The sequence below is a fragment of the Eleutherodactylus coqui genome, chromosome 9 (genome assembly GCF_035609145.1).
Source record: "Eleutherodactylus coqui strain aEleCoq1 chromosome 9, aEleCoq1.hap1, whole genome shotgun sequence".
In the NCBI taxonomy this organism is placed as follows: Eukaryota; Metazoa; Chordata; class Amphibia; order Anura; family Eleutherodactylidae; genus Eleutherodactylus; species Eleutherodactylus coqui.
In genome coordinates, this window is record NC_089845.1 from 137,399,321 (window position 1) to 137,426,275 (window position 26,955).

Consider the following 26,955-nt stretch of genomic DNA (forward strand, 5'->3'; position numbering starts at 1 on the left):
AGCAGAACCCCGAGCAACAAGCTACAAGTCTACTCTCTGGATATCATATGCGAATATAATGCAAGGAGAGATAACAGTGCAGCTCATGGCATCCAAAACCCTAAGTCCACCTTCTCAAAGTACATATGGCCCTAAAACTCCAATACCGTAGCCAAACCTTGGTAATTGGTATTCTTCTGTTTGTTGCACCAGCTGTTTTTGAAAAAATGATTACTGAAAAATTCCACCATGTTGGTTGTCACCTTTTTGAATTGGCTTTTCAAAAATGCCGCTCCAAAATATAAAGTACTAATAACTCTATAAGCTAAAACAGCACAATTATCAAACTTGGATCAATCGCCAGTCTTCCAACATATTAGTATACAGAAGTTTTATGATGCACATTTTTGTCGGCGGGTTCAGTCGTATAGCTTTGCAACTGTGGGCAACTGATGATATTGTTTTTCACCCTTGTTCTCCCATATGGGCCACCCTTTGTTTTTGGCTCCCAACATTCTGAGTGTGTGAAATGGGTGGTCCCTACCGCTCACAATCAGTCAAGGACAATATCGACTGCCAGTGAGCAGTGGAGATCACCCACTTGTCATATTCTAAGCACTGGGAGTCAAAGCTAAGGAGAGCCCATACTGAAGAGCAGTGGTGAGTAGGGGAAAAAGAGCATTGCAGCTCTCAGGATAGTTCATCAGTATTTAATCACTGGGAACCCGCCTCTCAGGATCCCTGGCAGAGAGATGTTGCCTGTCCCTACAGTGCAGTGTGTCCGACAGGAGTATAGGTGACCTAGCTGGTTTTCCTTCCATTGAAATCAATGGGAGCTGAAACCGGCTATCACACTTCCGGAGCTTCCGCCTCCAACACTGGAGACGGACATGGAAGTGTAATCGACTCCTCAGCTTCCGTTGATTTCAATGGTAGTGAAGCCTTCTAGAGCACTTGTGCTCCTGTCCCTCATGATGCACGGGCCAGGCGAACGGCTCATTGCTGGGGATACTGAGTGGCGTGGCTCAGGTGTTGATGACCTATCCTGCAGATAGGTTCATCAATAGTTCTTGCTTGGAAAACCCCTTTAACTTCTACTTAAACCTTGTTTACAACTGATGGATCTTCACAGGTCTTCAAGAAGAATCCATTGACCAGATCTGCTGTTTCATAAGAATTCACATATACAGCAGCTAAAAGCCTACAGATGTTGGTGGCCAGCTTCCAATTCACCTGCATTGTTTGTTGGGAGTCTGAAACCCACCTCCTGTTTGATCAGGCTGCAGCTCTTCCTGTTCGCATATTTGGTATTTCAGCCGCACTTCAGTAGCGGTGAGAAATTCCAGCGACCTGATTGGTTGTTGGGTACACACCCCCCTTTGGAGATGTGCACGAGTGCAACTTCACAAGACCAGCAGAGGGTTAGGGTTTAGGGTTGGGTTTAGGGTTAGGGTTTGGGTTTAGGGTTGGGGTTAGTTACTGACCATCCTATGGCCGTGCTGCTGCTCATTTAACGGGCCACCCACTCGTGCAGATCTCCAAAGGGGGGTGTGTATCCAACAACCAATCAGGTTGCTGGAATCGTTCACTGCTACTGAAGTGCGGCTGAAATACCAAATATGCTTCCTGTTCAGATTGGCTGCTGTATGTATGCACAAGCTCGTCATGGATGTAGTACAAGAGGGGAGCTGGCTAAAATGTATTACAGCAAGTAGTGAGAGCTTGTAAACTATGAGCAACTATTTAGGCTGGCTTCATATGGGTGTATGCGCAAAATTGCACGCGTTAGCTCGATATATTTGCGCCGTGAGCATCGCATTTTGCCTGCTCTTTGTGCATCTTACTCTTTTTGCACTAACAAGAACATTTCACATGGGTGCAGGACAAACCCATGATGTGATTTAAAAGGCTATGTAGGATGCACCCATTGAAGTCAGTGAGTTCTATTCTCAGCGTATCGTGCGTACAAATCTTGCATGGGCAAATACATCCGTGGGAAGCTGCCTTTAACAAAAGGATTATCGGGCAATTATCACATAACCTGAAGATAAGCTCCACTTGCGCACAATACTTAGTACATAGAACCCATTGATTTTCAATGGATTTGATAAAATGGGTATGTTTTTCCTGCGCGTTTTGATTGTGCCAAAAACAATATGCAGCATGCTCTGCTTTTCTGTGCACCAAAAATTCCCATAGAAGTCAATAGGCATGCACAACTGCAATCCGCTTCTTGAACTCAATGGACTAATTAGCCATTTCAGTGGCTGGGAGCATGGGTGTGTTTTTTCTTTGCACACACAAATGGGCATGCCCTGCGCACGCAGAATACAGCAAAATATACGCCGATGCTCACGCAAAAAAGTATTGTTCATTCTGTAAATATGCATCCGCTCGTGTGAAGCTGACCTAACTGCAGTGTGACCCCGCCCCATATTGACATTATCGGGTGAATAATCTGTCCTAATGGGTGTTTAAAGAAAAATATATATATTAACCCCTTCTAGTCTTAGAGGAAGATTTTTAAAAATTTAGTTTTACTATGTCGTAGTTTTTGGAAATCTTCTTCTTCTCATTATCGTCCCCATTATGGTTCACCCGCTCTGCAGGAGGCTGGAGGTGATATAAATTGTTTGGCTCGGCAGCTGCTGGCGGTTCGGGTTTGTCATTTTGCCTTTTTGTTGTCATGGAGCCTTCTCGATTTGCTTACTTGACCTGCATGCACAAGGATGCATTAAAGTCTGTTACCATGACAACACCAGCACGGATTGCGTGCTCCTCCAGGAGAGCAGATACACGGTACATCTGGTATCCGCTGCATGCCGCCCAGGGGGCGTCCTTTTTGTTTTCAAGCTTTCCATTAAAGATGCAAGTAGATTGTTCTGCCTCTTACAGACGATCTGTGTAACGTAGAACAGCAGCCAAACAATCACGTGGTCTTGGCTTGGCTTGTCTACTCGTTTTATTGCTTCCGTCTTTGGACGTGTTCACATGACTATATTTTGGGGGGCCACAGTACCTAAATTCAACTTAATCAACTATAGAGCCACCTAAGAATCTACTTTCAGTTCAGATGAGCTATTTAAAGGGAACCTGTCATCAATTTCCAACCTATTAACCTCTTAAGGATCAGGATGTTTTGGTCCTTTTTAGGGATTTTACCCATGTGGTGGTTTTACCGTCCTTATTTTTTTTTCTTCCTTATCTACCCAAATTATTTTTGCAGCTTCTTTTTTTTTTTTTTTTTTTCCTGTGAAGCATAGGGCTATTTTTTATATATATATCTTTTTCCCCATTGTTTTTTTCACCAATGTATCTATAGTTTCTTTTTACAATTGGTATACTTGTGCTAAAATAAAGTACAGGAATGGGTTCCTCGTTTTCTTTTGGACGTTCTGATATATAATGTGCATAGTCTCGGATTACAGGGCACATATGGCCACCGTTTGCGTTGGTGGTGGGTATAAAAAAAATTTTATAAAACATTTTTTTTTTTTTTTTAACATCAATGTCCCCCATGGCATCATATAGGAGTTCTTCTCCTTTTTTTCTTTTTTTAAATTTCACTCTCTTCCAGTGTAGCTGAGGCATCCATAGGAGCCAATAACAGGCTGTAATGTCTTGACTTCCAAGTGACAGCATTTTGGGATCATCGCCACGCTCCGCCTTCCTTTTCACAGAAAGTTTCTTTTTCTTAACATGGATCATCTCCCCTGTCACACATCTCACCATCTTCAACCGGGCCTTCATGACTTTTACTTGCTGCCTTAACAAAGACCGAGACTTCAATAGTCTCTGAACCTCCTTTTCAGCAACACGACTGGCGCCTAGTGTTTTACCTTCGTGCTCAACTTCATGAAGAAACCTTGTAACACAGCCTTTTCTTCAAAGACCTCCTTCATCTCGGTCTTCACTTGGAGTACTTCACTTTCCAATAGTCTCTGTCGTCTTCAGAAAGCTTTCAGTCTCTCATTTTGGCATTTCCTCTCCTCTTTAGTGGCTTGTTTCCGCCACAAGATTCTTTCTTCATAATCTTGTGTGCAATGAGCCTCTTGCTCTTTCAGTGCCCGTCTCAGGTCAGCTTCACCCTCACCCTCTGAGGTACTCCTTCTCGTCTACTCTCTACTTTTAGGGAGACTTAAACCTTCAACTTTTCTTCCAGGAACCTTTCTGCTTCAGCCGTCTAGTGGCCCCTTCCTCTGCCATGTAACTTTCCCTCTCAGCTTAATCAGCAATGGCACACTGGGCAGGTTCCTTTTCTGCCAACAAACATTACCTTCTGCGTGAGCACTCAGCTTGAGAACTCTTACCTTGCTTTCAGTATCCTCTGGTCATACGCTTATTTCACATAGCGACACTTCTCTTCTGCATCACTGCGTACCTTGACAACTTCACATTTGAGGTGGGCACACTCCTCCTCAAACCATGCGCTGCTTCTCAACATTATTTACCTTTTGTCTTCAGCCATATATTTTCTTGGTCAGCCCAGAACTTGTAGGAAACAGTTTCTTCAACTACCTCTCTATGTTTCTATGATTCTTTTCCTAGGCTGGAACTACCCTTTTATACCGTCCGTCTAGTTGTGCCCTAACCTTAGCTAGCTTCTCCTGAAGCCTAGCTACCACTGTCTCACTCTTGGCATGAATAGCTTCTTTCCCATCCCACTGTGGATCTACACCTCCACAGAATCTAGAAACTTTTCTCTGATTTCCTATCTGCCCCCTGTACTTGCAAGAAAAGGTTTCCTTTATTAACTAACTCGCTATCCCTTGTATTTAATGTACCACAGCTCATGTAGAGAAAATTAACATTTTCGGTACATTTTTAGTACCCCTTACCTTTTTATTACATCACATTGTAATGCATTATATCTTTGGTTGCTACTAGCTAGGACACCAGTCTCACCCGAAACTACACTGGCTACATCGCTCCTTGGTTTACCAGCCATCTCATTAACTTTATCACATTTGATTTTCACATTATTTTCAGCCCTTATTTCACTCTTTTAAGAAATCGCCACTCCAACAACTGCAGGTGTAGCGGACAGGGTCAGTCCTTTTGTCCCAGAAAGATGGTGGGGTAAACTCAAGAAATACATCACGAGTAGCTGTACCATCTCCTCCCAACAGATCCAAAGTGTAAGCAGCCCAACTGCACGCAGGACCCAGTAACAGCAACAGCGCTGGATAAACTTTATTATTACCCATTTTGTCTTCGTGACGCCAGTATCTCTTTGTAGTAATCAGATTAAACAACAGAGTCCACAACAGTTAACGTTACACTGTTTCTTTCTTTACTTCAGTTCCAATTAAACAGTCTTAAGCATTACAATGCAAAAATACTTTGTCTAAGAATTCTTCCTTCAACAAGTTTGTATCCAAGAGTCACTCTTCCCAAATGTAACCTTTTGAGCATCTGCAGCCTCAGTTAACTGTCAGATGGTTTTGGGGGTACTTCTGTTACTTGTTAGGTACATACAACAACCACTCTCATTTTCTCCGTTACATTCTTTTTTCTTTCTCCGTTCCAATCACTTCCAATCTTCTCTCTACACAGTCCTTGTTAGTACTCACAATTGCGGTAGATTGATAGGTGCTTCTGTGCACTCGCCACTGCCATTCCAGAAAAACAGAATCTGATCCTCACACTCCTTGGGGGAGAGGCATCCCACAGCCACAGGGATGGACCCGAGACACGGCTCAGGGAAACTTTAGAGTTTCTACCTCTTCCACACACGGTTCCCTTCTCCTGGACACCTTCACATTCTCCTCTTGAGACGCACTCCCTCTGCTCCTCCACGACACACACCCTCTCTTCTTCACTCCCCGACCACAACTCCTTCTCCAAGTCTGACTCCCTCCCCATGTCATACACACTCCGCAAGTTAAAGGGACAGTACACACAACTGACATAGGCTGACTAAACACACAGCACAGACATCAGTACACACATAAAGACACTTTAACTCTAGGCCACTACACAGGCAACAGTTCTGGAGTTACCTTCATTGCGGATAGTGTGCCCCCAGAGTCCCCTGACTCCACACAGTCTTCAATACTGACACTCTTTTCTGTGGGGCAATTTAGCTCAGCCGCACATATCAGCAGCTATATAACTAGTCTGGTCAGCTAGGCAACCATATGCGAAATCTGTCCCAGGCAGCTGCGATGTCTGCGTGTACCGGTCTTTCTTATTCTTCATCTGTACTGGGGCTTGTCTGCATGGATTGTTGTCAGACATGCGCAGTACAGATTTTTTTTAAACTCCTGCTTTTCCTGCAGAATCCGCGGCTGCAAATGGGCCGTGGGTTGGATGGCTTCCATTGACTACTCTGTATACAAAGAGTATATACAGCATTTGTACATACATACATACATACATACATACATACATACATACATACATGCAGTGTTGTTTAGGTGACAAAGTTAATGTAGGCTAGTATACTACTTTCTGAAATGGAAGGTGTAAATTTATTATTTTGTGAATGTTACATTTTGGTCTTGACAAAAAAAAACTTGCTGATTCACTGGCCAGGAGAGTTCTAGGATCTACCCTCACCCTCCAATGCTATAAGAAAAAGGAAAATAAGTGGTTAATATGCAGCTAACGGCTATAATCTAAAATGTAGGTGTCCACGTGCAGATCGTATTGATAAAGGATAAGATGGCCATTTCCTTAAAGCACAATATGTCAGATAATGTGTCTCCACTGTGATAAGTTATGTACCCAATAGCCCTGATGTATAACGCACGAACACTTGGGTTCAATTGCGCTTGTATGGTGAAGATCTTCCTGACAATATTACTCCTGCCCTCTAAAATCCTTCTTTCAGCTTACCTCCTGGGTGATATGAAGCGTTTTGATCTCTCCTGCAGGTATTTGGCAGAGCACTCAGGTTTTGTTCTGTTTTCTTGTCTGGTTGCAGGAAGTGAAGCGGACTTCAGTTCATCCAGCAGTACCGGCAGCATTTCTGCTCCAGAGGTTCATATAAATGCCGTGCCAGGAGGCAAGAAGACGTCATTCTCACGCAAGTAAGACTGTTAGTCACACAGTTCTTGATGTGTTCTGCTAACTGGGAACCTCTTACATTGAATGATATGTCCTATCTGTAAGCAGAATGTTATAGAGCAGATAGAGCTGAGCAATTTGATATTGAATGTTGTGGGAAAATATTCTTGTAATTTATTTAAATTTGCTACTAGTCCAGAGCTCAGGAGTCCAGTGGGCGGTCCTAATATTAAGAGGCCTCCTAAACTCAATAATTGCAATATACAGTATATTCATTTTTGCAGCGCTCCTGCTCAATAAGATGCTGCCCATAGAAAGAACGGCATGTTCAATGTGAAACATTCCCTTTATTTTTGGGGGGTTTTTTATACCCAGTGCTAAACACACAAATATCAAGGAGCCCCAATAACCCTTTTAAATTACAAGATATCTGAGACCCTCCTGGTAATTCTAATGGCCTTCACTTAAAGGGGTTGTAACAGAATTCTGAGATACTCACTATCCTTTTGTTACCCCCTATCCACTTGTTGCATCTTCTGCAGTGAGGAGGAGAATGAACAATGCGACTGTTGCGCAAGTATTCTGTTACTCCATTCATTTTCAATGGGACTGCAGAGATAGCTGTTTGGCAAGTATTTCCATCAGCCCCACTGAAATGAATGGAGCGCTGACCGTGCATTCTCGACTAACGCTCTATTCAATGTAAAGCCACTGCAGGTGGAAGAAGTGGTGAAGAAAAGAGAGGGAGACACTGGATCCCCATTCTCAGGATTAGTGAGGATATCAGCAACATTTTTAATTATTTTCCATATTTTTGGCTTTTCCGACTAAATACGAAAAGAATCCAAAAAATTGTATATTATATACGTTTTTTTTTTTTGTTTTTTTTTTACTGACCTGAGGTTCTAAAATATCTTTGAAGGTCTGACCAGGTGGGCCAACTGCATAGAACTTCCTGTCCAGCAAAGGGAGATTCTCTTCTACAAATCTTCACAGTCTTAAGGCCCATTTAGACACAACGATTGTCACTCAAAATTTGCTCAAAAGCCATCTTTTGAGTGATAATCGTTGTGTCTAAATGTGCCCATCTTTCAGTTTTCTGCCGAACAATGGTTTTCAGTTCTGCTTGAAAACTATAGGCAGAACAGCTGATAATCAGGACCGCATGCTGGGTTCTGCCTGGGGAAAGCTGGTTACAGCTGATCACATTGTATCAGCTGTTCTCAACTGTCAGCCCCACAGACAGAACAGCTTATAAGTAGGACTGCACACTGTGTCTGCTGTCCATGATGCTGCATTCTCCAGGAGGAGCTAGAGATTACATTATTTTCTTTAAGCAGCCTATGGCTGAACAATGGAGCTAATTACAGAGCTCAGACCTCCTGTTCAGTTCTGTAAGAGCTCCCAGAAGCTCATTTGCATGCAAATGAAGCTGATAAAGTACTAATAGCAATTAATGCCTATTAGTACTTTATGCAAAATGATCGCTGATCTTTTTAATCTTTTGAAAGATTATCTGTGTGTGTAAATGGGCCTTTACAGTGAAGTAGATTCCTGTGTAAAGGCCCATTTACACTGAACGATTATCGCTAAAATTTCGCTCATTGGCGATCGCTTTAGCGATAATCGATGCGTGTAAATGGGTGCGGGGCACCAGCATTTTGGCACCTTTTGCTGATCAAGCTCACTTGATTTTTAACAATCAGTTTTATCAGTCGTTCTTCTTGGGGGAGTGCTGATAGCATTGTTTTCCCCGTGGAGAACAAAGGATCTGAGCGCAGATAATAGCCTCTGGCTATTAGCTGTGTTCAAGAAAGGCTTAATTAACATACATAATTGGCATTAAAGTAGCTGAGAAGCTACTTGAATACCAATTATTTTTTATGCAAAACAGTTGCTCAAAGCTGTCCCTCAAACTGTCATTTGAGCGATCTTTGAGCGATTATCTGCTCGTGTAGATGGGCCTTAACTCCTTACATGATAAGCCAGTTGATAATTTTCATATTACACGGGAAAGGATCCAGAGGTCTAAAACTTTGGGCCATGGCTTTTCCCAGTGCGGGATCACAGATGGACACTGGAAAACAGAGGGTATGTGCTGTGTTATGTACCAGCAATTTTAACATACCTTTACATAGTTTGACTGTTTGGCGCTGCCGTCCCACGGACTATCGCCAAACAACAGTCATTTAAGTGAATGGAGGCGGACTGGCCGCGGCTTGTTCCAGACGCCCACCTCTATTTACAGTAAATAGGAGTTGCCCAAAGTCACCTTGGCCGGTGAGTGATTTCTCGCTTAGTGCCCTAGCGGCGACTGCGTGTACACGGGATGATTATCACCTGAATTTGCAGTTTCCAGGGATAATTCGGGTAATAGTTGCCCCATGTAAAAGTACCTTTTTTTTAGATGCATAGTTGGCCACTGGTAACAGAAATGATATGCGTAAACTCGTCCATCATCCCAAAATGAGACTTTATTTCCTTGATATGTGGATATGTCCTAGAAGCAAGCGTGTAGATGCATTCCAGTTTAAGAAGGCCGTGTTTTATTACAGATTGCTTAAAAGGGTTATCCAGGCAGCACCTGCCTGAGTCGGAGTGGAAGCCGCTGCCCCAACCTCTGTGTCGTGGCCAGCCGCCGTAATTGCAGGCGCAGCTCTCTTTGAAATCAATGGGACCCCAATCTGCAGTTACAAGCACAGCTTCCATTGATTTCAATGAGAGCAGTGCTTGCAATTACAAGTGCCGGACACTACATGAAGGTCGGCGCAGCACTTCTGCTCCTACCCCAGTAAATCCCAGTGGGTGATGCCTAAATAACTTCTTTTAAGTAAAAGAATGTTTTTAGCCCCTTTTACCACTCTGAGCTAATCAAAGACAAATAATACACCTTAAAATGTTGGGAACTTTGTGTTTTGTTTCATATGGTAGGATAAGGCTATATACTCTATGGTCATATTGCTTGTCTGTAACAAATGAACATATAAGACTTAAGTAAGCAACAATTAGCAGACCTCACCAAATTAAAGGGGGTTTTCAGGGCTAAATTATCGATGCTCTCTCCTCAAGATAGGTCCTCATTGACGGGGGTGTTCCCACTGAGCAGCTGATTGAAGTGACAGTGGTGCTCGGGTAAGAGCTGCTGTCACTTTAGTCCATGACAGACACAGTGCTGTACATGGTGAAGTGGCTGTACCTGGTATTGCAGCTCAATCACATTAATTTTAATGGGTCTGAACAATTCTTAAGCCAATTAATGAGTGAACATGATATTACTGGCTAGAGAAGAAGCCGTAGTGCTTGTCCAAGTTCTGTGGCCTTTTTAATCAGCCGATCCCGAGGGATCCCGAGCAGCAGACACCCACAGATCAACTATTCAGGATAGGTCATCAATAGTTTAGTCCTGGAAAACCACTTTAGAGAGGTTGTCCAGAATGATAAGAGGGTGTACTTTATTTCTAGGAACACCGCCAATTTTTGTGCACTGGCTGTATCTGGCATTGCAGCTCAGCCATTCATTATAAAGAATTCTCAAGAAATTCTTATATCTGGATTCCTGAAACCTAAGTAGACCGCACCCTGCCTTATCTGTCCTCACACCTCTAAGGATAAGGAGCACAGTCCAGGGCTTATATTACAGACAGACTCCTTGGATTGTGCATATAATAGTCTTCCAATCTTATCGTTTTTTGATATGTGGGATTTATATCCCAGTTTATGACAGATAAAACCCCCACGTTTATTTACCCTCATTAATGAATATATTGAATCTTGTAGGACGTGTGGGCTTTATCACAGACAAAACGAACCGTAATCCAATCCAGTCTGAGAGCCTTTATAAGGGAATACAGTTTTAATGTAGTGGATGATTAGCTATAGCAGCAGCATTCTGTATACCCAGCTCACCTTCACAAAGCCACTTGTATTGCTTCAATGAGCCTAAAATGAAGCTACTTTACTAATAGTCTTCATTAAAACATTTCTGTTATTTTTGTGTCTATAGCTCCTACGCTGATCCATGTCTCTGTTGCCTATTTTAGACGAGGAGTTTCTCGTTTGAACAAGCAAGTGACGACACCGCTAACTCGCTTGAACTCTTGCGAACTGTTTAGATAGACAGATCATTGTTGAGAATTGTTCACTTTTCGTTCAGTGTTTCAAATTCCTGTGTGGGTTGGGAAAGGTATCATTTCTCCTTAAGGAGAGCACCTAGAAGGTGAGTGAGGAGACTTGTAAAGCCATCCATGCTCCTCTGGGAAATATGCAAATAAGGAAGATGAAACATTAGCTCTGCAGCACCACCTATTGGAAGGCAGCATTCCTGCAAGTCAATGTTAGATTCTTTATACAACCCATATAACAATGACTGGGAATTGAAAACCAAGCCAGAGTCCATGCACAGACAACTGTTTCAGAGTGATTGCCCCTCATCAGTATGCAGTAGGTTTCTGGCTTGGCTAGTAAGAGGCTTATAGATATGGGTGAGGGGGGGGGGGTATCATTTCCCTTAAGGAGAGCACCTAGAAGGTGAGTGGGGAGACTTTTTTTCATTTCCCAGTCACTGTTACAAGGCTTGTATAAAGAGTCTAACATTGACTTGCAGGAATGCTGCCTTCCAATAGATGGCACTGCAGAGGTATTGTTCTATCTTCCTTATTTGCAAATTCCTATGTTAAACACTGAGGCGGGAGAGTTTAAATGCAACACGAAGTGAACAAGCCAACAATGATTGTTAGTCCTGCTGAAACTGAACAACGAACAAAGAGTGCACGATTCTTGTTCATCTGGTCATTGGCTCAAACTTAAACCAAATCATTATTATTCCCTTTCACTTGCTTTAATGATTTTTTTAACCGTTAAATCTAAACACACCATATGAGAAGACTACAAACAAAACTTCTGTAGTCGTATCCTGCAGTCATACTTTCTTTATCTGTTCCCTACTTACTAGCATAACAAATGTATGTTACAGATGAAAGTATGACTACAGTTTGTAGTCTGTTACCATGGAGACATAGTTCTGCATAGTAGCCGTAAACACAAAGCAAGGAGTTCTTAATCCAGGAAATATATTAATTATTAAAATGGTTGGTTGTTTGTTTTTTTTTTTTTGTGCTCATTCACTTATAATGATTCACTTGTATATGAAAAAAATCTGAAAGTGACTGCCCAGATCATTCTGTGTTACCTGAAATTCTACAGGATGGAGTGGGCAGACAAGCGGGAGCACGTGAGGTTACCAGATGTGCCCGCTCCACTCTCTAGACCTTGTGGATGTTTATTACAAGCACTGGCATAGAGTGAGGATGTATTGGAGACTACCACACTGTGCCACTCAAAGGAAGCGCCACGTACATTGACTTGATTTTCTCCAGTTTCTGGCTAACTTTAGCCTTAAATGGATGCGCACCGATCACAACGTTATCCCCTATCCTGTGGATAGAAGATAACTTTATAACTTGGCACGACCCCTTTAAAGGGTTTGCCAAGCCTCTTAAAGTTATCATAGAAAAAAAAAGCTCAATGTTTTAAAATAAATGTAATGCTCAACAGTCTCCTTACTCCCACTTCCAGGCATCCCCTGCTAGTTTCTTGGTACTTCCTGATTGTGACATATGACTACTGCAGCCAATTTCTAGCCATTCTGGTCCTACAGCCAATCAATGGCTGTAGTAGGTTGCTACTGTGGTCTATGATTGGCTGCAGCAGTCACGTGTTTGTGTCAACAGGGACCAGAAAGTACAGAAACCAACGGGGAACCCCAGAAAGTATCAAATTGCGTAGTAAGTAGAGATTAGCGAGTATACTCGCTAAGGCACATTACTGGAGCGAGTAGTGCCTTAGCCGAGTATCTCCCCGCTCGTCTCTAAAGATTCAGGGGCCGGCGGGGGGACGGGGAGCGGCGGGGGAGAGCGGGGAGGAACGGAGGGGAGATCTCTCTCTCCCTCTCTAACCCACCCCACCCCCCCCCCGCTCCCCGCCGCAACTCACCTGTCACCCGCGCCGGCCCCCGAATCTTTAGAGACAAGCGGGGAGATACTCGGCTAAGGCACTACTCGCTCGAGTAATATGCCTTAGTGAGTCTACTCGCTCATCTCTAGTAGTAAGTGTTACTACGATTAATGGCTTAAAGCATTTCAGGCATTTTTTTAAAAACTGAACTGGTCGCTATGCCAGGCCCTTCTAGATTACGGCGTTTTTCCACTACTGTGTTTCTCCAGAAAATGCCAATCAGTAGGTCACAACATAGCTTGAAATCTAAACTACTGATCCTATATGGAGGTTTCCTCCAATCTTGGACACTGAGGGGTGTATGTGCCTAGTACAGGGTCCCCGGTGATAGAATTGTTGGAGGGAAGAATGATAGAACATGGGTGACCTCTGATATATATGTAGCGATGGTGAACGTAGGCTGGGTCCCCAGGTTTCTACATAGAGGGGCAGTGTTATATATTTCCTATACTGTATGAATTCTTGATGGCAACCATTTCTCCTCTCTCCTGCTGTGGAAGGCTGCCTTACCGTACCGAGCCTCAGAAACGCGTCTCCAGGATTACCACTGAGAGGTGACTGCATGTGGACCTCTGCTATATAAGTGTACATCATAGTGTAAACCCTGTGAAGTTTTGATGCACTCTTCCATAGATGTGAATCGGTCATACTAAGGGTGAATTCACACCTGCGTTAGGACTCGGCTCAAGGTCTCCATCGCTCTGCTCCATTTTTGGAGCCTTAAAACTAGAATAAAACTTAGAAAAACGGATCTAGGTTTTTTCCTGTTGATTTTCAATGGGGTTTAATTAAAAGCAAACAAAAAAGGAAAGGTTTCCATCTGCTTTCATTCTGTTAGGCTTCCGTTTTTTTTGTTTCTCTGTTCCAAAAACGGAGCAGAGAGACGGAAACCCTGAACTGAGCTCTAACATAGGTGTGAATTTACCCTAATTCACTTTATCCATCAGTATTGTCTTCTTTGTGATCATACATTGGCGTATTCACGTAATCTAACGATAAAGTAATGCTAGCCAGACAAAATACAGTTGTAGCATGTATTGTATATTGCTGGTACAGAGAGCGGAGCCAAGCAGCGTTAACATGTTGATGTCGCCATATGTTGCATTACCGGTGGTTTTATGGGACTGCAGGTAAACCTATTGCATTACCTAAACTATGAGGTTTTTGTCTTCCCTTCCTAAATGCAGTGTTAACAACTAACTCTATTCACATCTTACTTGGGATATACATCTGATAAATGCAAGGGCTGACTGAAAAGTATCAAGACTGCTTTTATGTTTTTCCAGATGGAAGATCTGGCAACACCTTTACGTGACATTCACAAACACTTGTGCAATATGTCTGAACCGGCAGTTGGACAGCCATACTCTTCAGCATTCTAAATGGGAAGATGGAAAAATATCTCTACAGCGCCACCTATTGGAACGCAGTATTCCTGCAAGTCAATGTCAGACTTTTTAACAAGCCTTGTAACAATGACTGGGAATTGTGAGCCAAAGAGAGAATAACCATGCACAGACAGCTGTTTCAAGGCGATTGCTCCTAATTAGTGTGAAGCAGGTTTCTAGCTTGGCTAATAAGAGGCCTATAGACATGAGTCAGGAAGGGTATCGTTTATCCAAAAGGAGAGCACCTAGAATGCTGCTTTCCGAAAGAAGTGGCAATGTAGAGGTATTGTTCCATCTTTCCATTTGTTGATTTCTCAGAGGAGCATGTGAGAGTCTCCTCACACATTCTAGGTGCTTTCCCCAAGGAGAAACCATACCCTTCCTGACCTATGTCTATAGGCTTCTCACTAGCCAAGCAAGAAATCTGCTGCGCACTAATGAGGGGCAATCGCCTCCAAACAGCTGTCTGTGTATTGTTATTTTGGCTTTGGCTCACAATTCCCAGTCATTGTTACAAGTCTTGTTAAAAAGTCTGACTTGCCGGAATGCTGCCTTCCAGTAGGTGCTTCCACCACCGAAATACTGCAATACGGCTATTTTTATCAGCATATGCTTGTCATAACGTTTTGAGCGTTTCATTATCATTCTTCCTAAGCTGAAGACAAAATTCGATCGCACACCTCTGCCATGCTTTTACAGGAATGTCTTCTTCATCCGCCATGGTGGCAAGCCTATGAAGTGCTTTCACTCACTGTGACAGAATGCTGAAGAGTATGGCGGTCCAACTAAGGGTTCAGACACATTGATGCATGACGTTAACAAACACTTGTGTGGTGTTCCCAGATTTGCCACATGGGAAAAATACAAGCATTTCTTTTCAATCAGCCCTCCTAGGTTTGTATGCCAAAGGTTTACAGTGCTGGAAGTGTCTTTTTGGTATTCGTTTGGTAGACTACTACACTACTCGGCTCTTCCAGCCAAAAGAAAAAATGGACAGATGGATCCAACAATATGGAATACTTTTATTTTTATCCAACAAATCCTTAAATGGAAGCCTTCAAAATAAATCCTTAAAATGCATCCAGTGCAATAAAAAATAGATATTTCTTGAAGATGTGGTGTGAACAGAGCTTAGTTTAAAACCCTTCGCCTGATCATGTAGGATTGGAATGAATGAATGCTATCAATTTACTGTAACATACAATGAAAAGGCATTTATCCAGCACTTCTTTTTCCCTTGGGTCTCTACTCCAGCTCCCTAAGGCCCCAACCACACGGCCGTATTCGGGACCCATGTCACGTCCCGTTCTCCCCCAACACCAATGGGTAAGCATTATAACTTCCAAAAGATAATGAACCCCAGGCTGAGGCCCTATTGTGTTGCAAAACCCTACACTCGTATGTAACCAAGACTTACAAAGGGACTAAAAAAACACACCAAAGTCATAGCAACACCGTATGTAAGGCTGAAAACAGACATACGTTTTACCCAGTTCAATGAATAAAAAAAAAAAACATGAAGTAGAAGTTAATTTTTCTCATTTTATGGGGAAAAAAAAATCCTTGCCGACTACAAATCTGGCAATCCGAATACGAACTCATTCACTCGGATGTATTTAGTTTCAGTCCGTGAATATGCTGCGTTTTTATGGACTGAAATGCTGCATATTCAGTGCGAATTTTCAACCTTCTTGTGCAAAAAAAAGGGCAGGAATTCCTCGTTCATTTTTATGCATAACTATGCAGTGAATACACATGTATCTTGCATATTCATCACATATTTATGCAATACTATTGACTTCAACGAGCCATTTCGGTCTGTAATACAGACAAAAATAGAAAAAAAGTTTTGTACCATAGAGCAAAATGTGATTGTTCTCAGTAGAAGAAGCAAAGTAATCTTGTAGATATGATACCTTTTTCAATGGCTAACAAAAAGAGATGATGATACAGCAAGCTTTCAAGCCTAAGTTTCCATAAGTAGGTTCGAAAGCTTGCTGTAACATCTTTTTGTTAGCCATTTAAAAGTATTCGATCTATAAGACAAAGTAGGACATGCTGCAAGTTATTTCACGCATGTCTAAATAATCCTATGCAAATCAATGGTACTAATCACAGGGACGGAAAAAGTCTATATAACTACAGGTAAGCCCTTTTCACAGTAACAGACTAAAATATAAATTCTTTATTAGGGGTATATTAAAAAACATAAATGGGCTAACACACAAACAAAAAAAATATATAAACCAAAAAAGTCAGTTATTTTTTGGTATATCACTGGCCTCCACTCAAAGACCGGATATGTGTGTGGGGCCAGATAGCAGATCAGTGCTACAGGTAAGTGATAGAAAGAACTTAGTCACTTCCAAAACTGGTAAAGATCATGCAGCATCAAGATTTGGAGGTAAGATGCTCCTCCAACTTGATATTGAGATGCTGCAGTGATCCACCAGAGTGATTGCTGTCTTAGACAGTATCCAACATAGGGACGTGTCAGTATCTCAAACTCTTTGGCATCAATCACGGGCAAAGAGAAAGAGTTTTCCCTATAATAAGGATTTTTCACAATCGGACACTGACTATAAAAATCCTTATTATAGGGAAAACTCTTTCTCTTTGCCCGTGATTGATGCCAAAGAGTTTGAGATACTGACACGTCCCTATGTTGGATACTGTCTAAGACAGCAGTCACTCTGGTGGATCACTGCAGCATCTCAATATCAAGTTGGAGGAGCATCTTACCTCCAAATCTTGATGCTGCATGATCTTTACCAGTTTTGGAAGTGACTAAGTTCTTTCTATCACTTACCTGTAGCACTGATCTGCTATCTGGCCCCACACACATATCCGGTCTTTGAGTGGAGGCCAGTGATATACCAAAAAATAACTGACTTTTTTGGTTTATATATTTTTTGTTTGTGTGTTAGCCCATTTATGTTTTTTAATATACCCCTAATAAAGAATTTATATTTTAGTCTGTTAATATGCAAATCAATGGGGATTGAGCGTAAATATGTGTGAATGAGGCCTAACTCTCTGGACCACCGACCCCTCTGAAGTAATCGGTGACATGTAATATTGTTACACTCAAAGTCCTCTGACTATAGAAAACCGCTGTAACGTTTCAGTCCTCATCACACATCTGTTGCACAAAGCCTCTTCTAGCTTTGCCAGTTGTTTCGTAAAACATTTTGTTGCGGTCTCGTCTGCAGATGAACTTTCGTCCTTTCATTTTTCTAATTTCTTTAACTTTTTACTTGCTGATTAAAATTAAACTTCCCGCAACTCTTACAATATGGCTGCCAAAGCCTGTTTGAAGATTGAACCGATCCATCCCTAAAAGATTGACAAATCAAGAAACTTGTCATACATGCATGGATCATCATCCATCTTGGGTTATGTTCACAGCCGCATTCGGAGCCTCCGATGTGAGGTTTCATGGTAGATCCAGCATGAAGGGCTACTCTTGCATGGTGAACCTTCTCGCCCGATGAAATGCCCAATTGGCACCCGTAATGAGTGGTGTCTGTTCGGCGCCGTTTTTGTTCCATCATAAAATTGATCCATTCGTCCAAAGGATTTCCCTTTCCTGCTGTGTGGAATCGCCCTATGCAGGTGTGAATATAACCTTAATGCCTCATTTTCAACTGCCATGAATCTTGTTGGTCTAAAGTTTTCACCATCCTTTCTTTGAAAAAACAGCCCCACTAATATTCATGTGCAGATCAGACCCATTCACTGCAGTGGTGAAGAGCTGCAATACCATACACAACAGATGTGGCACTGGTTTTGGAAGACCGCCACAATCTAAAATTTGAAGCTCCTTTTTTGAGACTTTATTTTATTTTTTGCTGTAGTCGTTTGTCCCATGGACGAAGTCATATGTGCTCTTCCACAAAGCCTGTGCACAGTCCCCCTGCCTCACGTGAGAAGGATCTCTTTTCAGTGCTATGTAGAAATCAAACCAGCACCGTAAATGTCCATGATGCCTATGGAGTCTCCTCTCCAAGCAGCAGTAATTCTGGATCCTACAAAGGCAGCGACACCAGCCCTACCCTACGGTAAACCTGTCTTTTACCACCATTCTGCGCTTTTCTATTTTTGGTTCTTTCTGCCATTAGTGACTTATTTGTAGGATCAATCTCTACTAGACCTAAAGTAATCCACGTATGCTTCTGATTCTATGAAATTTGCATGCAATTAGTTTAAAAGAGAGCTAAGTAACCTACACAACAAGGATGCTAAATAGACATGATGTTCAATATGTTCTGGGGTCCAAGGTGTTCATTAGTGTACAAATAATGGGGTATTGTAAGAATAGCTGACTACTTCTGCGCACATAAAGGGATTTTCTTATCAGATTTTTGCTGCCTGAATCGTGGACAGCATGAACCCAACACAGAGATGCTTTGAAGTTTGACTCGGAGCTGAGTTCTGGGTCATGGGGGCGGGCCGCTCCGGCCTCTCCCGCCTGCTGTATGCAGACTGATAGCTTATCTCCCTATTCACAAACTGGGAAAGAGCTTATCTCTCTATTCACAAACTGGGAAAGAGCTGTCAGTCTTCACACAGCGGGCGGGAGAGGCCGGAGCGGGCCGCCCCCATGACCCAGAACTCAGCTCCGAGTCAAACTTCAAAGTGTGTTTATTCTGAAACGCCATAGTATTCGAGAATAAAACAGTCACGGGGGCAGCAGGCATCTCTGTCGGGTTCATGCTGCACATGGTTTGGGCAGCATTAATCTGATAAAAGAATCGCTTTAAGCTGTAAATTTACTAAAAATTGTCATAATACAGACAGATCCTGTTCTAAGCCACAGTGTGCTTTTTCTCTCTGTAGACGTACCATGAGATACACATCTTCGTGTGGCGATAACCATGGCATCAAACCCCCGTCTCCTGAACAATACCTGACCCCACTTCAGCAGAAGGAAGTCTCAATACGACATCTGAAAGCAAAGTTAAAGGAGTCGCAGAGCACGTTGGAGGAAAGGTATTCTCGGTATCTAGTTTTCTTTATCCTATTACTTTACTGTTATATGTAACTTTGACCCCTTAAGAAAGTGGCCTAGATCGGAAGTTAAAGGGGTTTTCCCAGGACTTAAAATTGCCTCACAATCACTCTATCCTTCCTGGTTGCTGCTTAACAGGACATGTGACTGCTGCAGCCAATCACTGCCTGTAGAAGGTCAATGCTATAGACAGTGATTGGCTGCAGCAGTCAGGAAGAATAGAGTGGTTGTGAAACAGTTTTAAGTCATGATGACACTTTTTTTTTTTTTTGAGATTTTCATCTCCACTTTTCAAAAGCCATAACTTAAAAAAAAAAGAAGAAGAAAAAATCTGTCTATGTGAGGGCTTGGTCCGTTGCATGAAGCGCTGCAGTTTTTATTGGTATTGTTTTTGGCGGGGAGGGAGTGACTGTGAAAGAATACATCAATTCTACATTATTTCGTTTTTATTTTAATTTTTAATTGTTTGGCATTGCCCATGCGACCAATATGATATGATGGCTTTTTTTCTGCAGCTTGGTACAATAACGATGAAAAAAAGGGTTCCCGTTTTTTCCATGAGTGGAGGTGGGAATATCTTCTGGTTGCTCACCTCCATTTATTATAAATGGCCAGTCATTCAAAGATGACGACTCCTGTTTACACTGAGCGAGAAGTCATTCATGAGTCGTTCCATTTCAGTGAGCTGAAACAGAAGCGACTACTGAGCAGTGTCTTGCTCGGTACCCAGAGGGGGGCCCTTCTTACATGGGCCGACAGCAGCCTGCAATCACTTGTTTGAGCAATTGTTTGGGTGACTATCGGCCCGTGTAAAAGTAATCTAAGAGTCATGGAATCCAGGTCCTTCTATCCTGGGTGACAAAGCCAACACCATAATGGGGCCGGTTTTCATCTTTCGTCTCCCTTCTCTTACATAGAACCTATTATGTACAAGTAAGTAAAACGGCTTTATTCAGGTGAAAGCCTGGTACAAGCGAACCAAAGTGCTATCGCTCATGTAAGATTTATCTGATGTTGGGTTTTACATCTATTCCATGATGCATCAGCACAGCATTCGTTGAGGCAATCCCATTTTTGCCTGCTCCAGGGACAGTTTAATTATTATTACCTTCTATATTTAGCTAAATAAGCTACAAACCATAAGTATACAGTCAGCAGGATGAGCTGTGATCTCCTCTATTATAACTGTATGACAGGAGCTGTGTGATTATCATCAATAACTGTGACAGGAGTGCCTGTGTCCCCCTCTAGGCAGGTTCTGTGGTAGATCCATGTAAAGGCATCCAAAGGCTGAGTTATGATTTCTCAAATTAAGTCAGTTACACAAAGTAGAGCAGAGCTGATCAGAACTGAGATCACATGAGGTAAAAAAAAGGCCAGGAGTTTCGGAAACTATCTTCCAGAAACTGCGTCACACCTGTCCACACGTTATGCAATAGGGCAACTCTGCCCCATTTATTACAATGTATTTGACTTGCAATACCCCCACACAACCTCTGCCAGGCGTGATGCTGTTTCTGAAGGAAAACAGCCATGTTTTTCTAATTTTGGAAAACCCCAAGGTAGTTCTAAGGTTCTGGTTACTTCTGTGGTCCTTGCCAGATATATTTGAAAAATCCTATTTTTATAACTTGCAGGGAATCCGAAATACAAGACTTGAAATCTCAGCTTGCTCGTATGAGAGAAGACTGGATTGAAGAGGAATGTCATCGTGTGGAGGCCCAGCTTGCCTTAAAAGAAGCCCGGAAGGAAATAAGGCAATTAAAGCAGTTCATTGAGACCATGAAAAATAGTTTGGCGGAGAAGGATAAAGGAATTCAAAAATATTTTATAGACATTAATATTCAGAACCGAAAGCTGGAGACTTTGCTTCGCAGCATGGAGCTGGCTCAAGATGGGGCATTTACAGATGACTCCTGTTTGGACTACATATGTAACTCACCAGGAGCATCTCTTACAGAAAGTGCCATTTATGATAAAATGTCGGACGGCCTTCTAATAGAAGAACAAGCAACGGAAGAAATGGCAGACTGTGATCTTCTCCGGGATGATGATCTGGCAAACAGAGACTGTCTGTATGATGATGTCCTCATGGACACCATGAGTGATGGTGGAAGTCTGGCCAACTTGAATTCTTGTGCATTGCAGAGCATGATCGGCTTTGAAAAGGAGAGGGAGAAATTTAATTCAAAATGGATTGAAGGTTCACACTGGACGGAGCAGGCAACTCAGACAGATATTGTTCCTTACAGTCTTGATCTTGAAAATCTCATCCTGAAGATCTTCAAATCCCACAATGACAATCAGATCGGTCGGTCTTCCTCTGTTTTGCAGGGTCTCCAGTTCAAATATTCTACTAATGTAATAGACTTGACTCCTGATGATCCAAATTCAGCCATCCTGCTATCCCCAGATTCTCAGCACAATGTTTCTCTTCCACTTTCCATGACAAACCGCGCCATGAAAGAACTTGACTTTGATGGACCTTTAGTTCATCTGCCAAATGCAGGCACAGCACTGACTGGCAAGAAATACTGGAGTGACCATTTTTTGAGCGACGTCCTGGCTGTGGCTGTGCCTGCAATTCCTTCAGTTTTTTGGGCCTTTACTACCCAAAGAGGAAACCCTGACCCTGCGTATAACTTTGGTACAATGATGCGGGGATGTTGCTTGATGGCTTTACATACTCTTCGAAGAGCATCCACCAATGCTTATATTTAAATCTTGACGTTTTCTAGACCTTTATCCTATACCACTTACTTGACAGGGTCCTGTTCTATATGCTTAAAGGGGAAACTGTATATGATCTCCCAGTTTTTTAATTTTTTAGAAAGAACCCATTCTGTTCCTAATATATTACTTATCTAGTACTATTGTTTGGTAATCTCTATTGCTTGTTTGATGTATTGACAACCAGTAGACCCTTTAAATGAGCCAAATTTATAGTGCTGAAATTTCAAAAAATATTGACGGAACACTGTAAGGCCCTATTCAGGTGGCTGTATTGTATCAGTGTCCATATTCTGGATGTAAGATGTAGACCCATCGTGGCTCTGCTGAACTGAGCTTCCAGCAGCATAGGCGCTTAGTTCAGTTGGGGATCTTGGTGTTGCATCTAGCATATGTACCATTGAACGTGTACAATACACTTGTGTGAATGAGGTCTTCTACTCGGTTGCTCTTATGCAGCACTGCATAAGTGCGTTACTTCCCCTTTAATGTCATTTGCTACGATACATGGAGCACTTATTATATTGAATGAATCAAATTTGGCACTATTGCACCTAAAATGCTTTTTATTTGCACTTTATCGCCTAATTCACTTTGCTTCCTATTGTTAAATGCAAAGGTAAAAAAAAATAATAGCTTTTCATCCTCTTCATAAATTGAGCTAAATTTGTAGAGGGGAGAAAAAAAAAAAAGTAAATCAGCGCTTGAATGTTACAATTCCAAATTTTGCACTCGTACAATTGACTTTTGCAGCCTGGCTGCTTCTTATTGCTGTGCTTGTTGTGTGATTTTTCTCATTGTCCTGCACTAGTTTTACCAGCACCTGAGACCTTCACCGACCTCGCCGTACCCGTGTTCTATGTAACCTACTTGCTAGTGTATTTGTATATGAAATATGACTGTCCATTTCACTCCAGATATTCCTAGCAGCGCTGGTTTCTGCACCATTTCATAGAGCCCCAATTTCCACTGTAGGTGCGCTTGGCTATCTGTGAAGTATTTATTGTTACCTATGGTAATGTAAGTTTTTTTCTTGGTAACTGCATTGTGTCAGAGCATGTTGTACTGAGAGTCGTGCCTGTATTTAAAAAAGGTTAATGCAACGTGTTTACAGCGTAATATAGTAAGACGAGATGTATTTATAGAGCTTAGTGTATAGTAATAAGAAATTCTATAAGTGGACCATTTCCATATTTATCATATATTATGTATTGCTGTACGCAAACACAGCTTGCCGGATGTCTGTATGTACAGATTCAATAAAAAGACCTTCTCTATATCCTGTCTGGAATATTGACTTATGCTTAATAGATAAAGGGGTGTTCTGAATTTTTTTTCCTTTTGTCCTCTACTAGCTGTTGGTTGACTTCTGTATTGCTTTATTAGCTTACGCGGTCGGCTTTCTCTGAAATGTGAGCTTGTTGAACTGCAAGTTCAGAGCTCGGTGGGTGTTTCTTGTGAAGCATGCTCTCTTGCGGTGGCGGATTAAGTACACCCTGGGCTGTTTGTACAACTTGGGCCCACCATAAGGTAATTAACCCCTTAACGACCAGCCCATAGTGTTTTTACGTCCTCCCGAAGTGGGCTCTATTCTCTGAGGACGTAAAAACATGCTTCCTGCAGAGAATAGTGCCCCTCGGGCTGTGGACGTGACAGCTCCATGCTGTCGGTGTCCGCAGGTAGCTGACAGCATGGAGCTGTCATCCCGGGCTGTTCGGAGCCCCCCCCGGCATTGCGATCGGCGCTATGCAATGGATAGCGCCGATCGCAAAAAAAGTAAATAAATGTACATAAAAGTTAAAGATTCAGCTGCTCCGATGGATCGGATCCATCGGAGCAGCTGAAATTACTCACCGAGGTCTGGCACGCTGCTCCCCGCTCTCCTGCCGCTCCGGGGCCCGAAGCCGGTCTTCTGCGCATGCGCGCCAGGCGGCATTACGTCAGCCGCATGCGCAGAAGGCTCGGCGGCGCGGGAGATTTAAAATCTCCTGGCTCCCGGCTCCTGTAGGTAGCCGGGAGGCAGGAGATGTCAGCGGGGACTGCGGTGAGCGGTCCCCGGTACCGCGATCGCCGTTATCCAATGGTTAGCGGCGATCGCGAAAAAGTTAAAAAAAAGTTTTAAAAAAGTCAGTTTCACCTCCCCTCATGGATCGGATCCATGAGGGGAGGTGAAAATACTCACCCCCAGTCCTCAGCGGTGTCCCGATGTCCCGGGACCCGAATCCCCGTCTGCGCATGCGCGCCCGATGATTGACATCGGGCGCGTGCACAGACGGGCTCGAGCCCCGGGGAATTTAAAATCCCTCTGCTTCTGGCTGCCATGTGTAGCTAGGAGCAGAGAGATTATACCGTGGACATGATCACTGTCATCCAATGGATGACAGTGATCATGTAAAGTGAAAAAAAAGTGTAAAAAAGTAAAAAAAAAAAAAGTTAAAAAAAGTGTAAAAAAGTTTAAAAAGCGTACGTTTCATCTCCCCTCATGGATCATATCCGTGAGGGAGGATGAAAGTACGTACCTAAGGCCCCCAGATTTATCCGCGGACCTTACCACAGCTTCTGCACACGCGCCCGTCGCCAAAATGGCGGGCGCATGCGCAAAAGCTGTGGATTGCCAGGATAATTTAAATTCTCCCTGCTCCTGGCTACAAAACGTAGCCAAGAGCATGGAGATTTAATGGGGGTCCGCGGTGAGCGGTTCCTGGTCACGTGTTCGCCATTATCCAATAATGGCGATCACGTAAAAGTAAAAAAAAAAATTTGAAGTTTCATCTCCCCTCACTGATGCGATCGGTGAGAGGAGATGAATCTTTTTACCGGAGGCCTGCGTATTTGAATCCCGACGCAATCTTCCTCCGTGGACCTTCCAGGATTCTGCACATGCGATTGCCGGCAAAAAGCCGGACACATGCGCAGGAGTCAGGGAGCCCAGGAAACTTAAAATCTCCTTGCTCCCAGCGACCAACGGTCACAGAGAGCCTGGAGCAGTGACCAGGGGCCTCGTTGAGCGTTCCCCAGTCACGTGATAAAAAGGTAGCGATCTACCTTAGGCCGGTCTCACATGACCGGATAGGAATGACGGATTCCGCATGCGTCTGATCCGTGGTAATACGCAGATCAATCGCATTGGATTACACAATTCCGCTCACATTAGCGGGTCAGAATTGCGTTATCCACTCGCAGAAAAGAGAACGCAGCAGGTTCTATTTTACTGCGGATATCGGCAACATAGAGCCCATTGTGCTCCATGGTTGCGAATATACCCGCAGTCCATACGCAACTACATTGTATACGGGCTGCGGGTACCCGCGTCATCGCTAAGCGATGGTGCGGGAAATACAAACAAAGGTGTACTGTGCATGACCGCCTGTGTGAGTAGGCAGTTATGCGCAGTACATTACGCAGCCGTACGCAGGGTCACAGCCGGGCTCACAGATGGGATCCGCTGTGGGCCTCCGCAAGCGGATTCCGCCTGCACCCGCGTGAGCCCGGCGTTATTCAGACCGCTACATGTGATACGTATTTTACAAGAAGCCCCGGGAACGCTCGCTTTCCTGCAGTTCCAGGAGCACCTTGTTGAGCGCCTTCTGTGTGAGACCGCCGCACCTCATCAAGCTTACGGAGACTCACGGAACGCCACTTTTTACACCCCATCCCCGCCGCTGAGGTCATGAAATACCCCCAAAAAGCATGAGAGGAGGGGGGGGGGGGTGGATACCCGGTTTTATTGCCCCATGGGCCCATTCCAACCAGCCTCCGTAATTACCCCTGTCTTCGGAAATACTACACAGTTCACATTTTTACTTTTATCTAAGATTTGCGAACGCCAAAAAGGGCGTGGAGGGGGAGGGGGGGAATTTTTAGGGAGTCAATCTTTATTCTGTACAAATAAGCAATGGGGCCTGGAATTTATTCAGTTGTGCCCTAAAATCCAACAGGTGTTCCGTCCTTTATAGGCCTTGCCATGCGTCCTGTAAGTAGATTAGGGCCACAATGGGTATGTTTCTGAACTCGGGACAAACGGGGGTATCCATTTTGGGGTGAATGTCTTCATTCCTATGTGCACTGTACAAAAAAACTGTTTTTAAATTGAAAAAATTGCCAAAAAAATTGAAAATCGTAACTTTTTCCTTCTGCTTTGCTTAGATTCATTCAAATACTGTGGGGTCAAAATACGCAGTACACCCCTAGATGAATTCGTTAAGGGGTCTAGTTTTCAAAATGGGGTCATTTGAGGGGGTTCTTTATAGTTTTGGCCGCTCAATGGCTCTATAAGTGGGCAATGGGGCCTGAAATTTATTCAGTGGTACCCTGAAATCCAACGGGTATTCCTTTCATTGTAGGCCTAGCCATGGGTCCTGTAAGTCTATTAGGGCCACAATGGGTATGTTTCTGAACACGGGACAAACAGGGGTATCCATTTTGGGGTGAAAGCCTTCATTTATATGTGTGCTGTACAAAAAAAACTGTTTTTAAATTGACACAATAGCCCAAAAAATGAAAATCCTATTTTTTTCCTTTTGCTTTGCTTGAATTTATTCAAAAACTGTGGGGTCAAAATATGCAGTACATCCCTAGATAAATTCGTTAAGGGGTCTAGTTTTCAAAATGGGGTCATTTGTGGGGGTTCTATATGGTTTTGGGCGCTCAAGAACTCTACAAGTGGGCAATGGGGCCTAAAAGGACTTCAAGCAAAATCTATGTTCTGAAAGCCACCGATTACTCCTTTTATTTTGGGCCCCGTTGTGCATGCGGACATAAGATTAGGGCCACAATGGGTATATTTCTGAAAACAGCACAAACAGGGGTATCCATTTTGGGGTG

General features: G+C 43.1%; 1 protein-coding gene across 8 annotated transcripts in view; it reads left to right on the forward strand.

Annotated features, from left to right (window-relative positions):
• Window positions 1–23,410, forward strand: part of SYBU (syntabulin) — a 51,460-nt gene extending 28,050 nt beyond the window's left edge. The window contains exons 5-10 of one of the 8 annotated variants that reach the window (XM_066578532.1): window positions 6,908–7,013; window positions 13,503–13,556; window positions 15,645–15,716; window positions 18,248–18,451; window positions 19,230–19,391; window positions 21,039–23,410. In XM_066578532.1, coding sequence (XP_066434629.1) covers window positions 6,908–7,013; window positions 13,503–13,556; window positions 15,645–15,716; window positions 18,248–18,451; window positions 19,230–19,391; window positions 21,039–22,122 — 1,682 coding nt within the window. In that variant the 3' untranslated portion in view covers window positions 22,123–23,410. The remainder of the gene's footprint in view (window positions 1–6,907; window positions 7,014–13,502; window positions 13,557–15,644; window positions 15,717–18,247; window positions 18,452–19,229; window positions 19,392–21,038) is intronic. The other 7 variants (XM_066578533.1, XM_066578535.1, XM_066578536.1 and 4 more) reach the window with 7 other exon arrangements.
• Window positions 23,411–26,955: the final 3,545 nt, after the last annotated feature.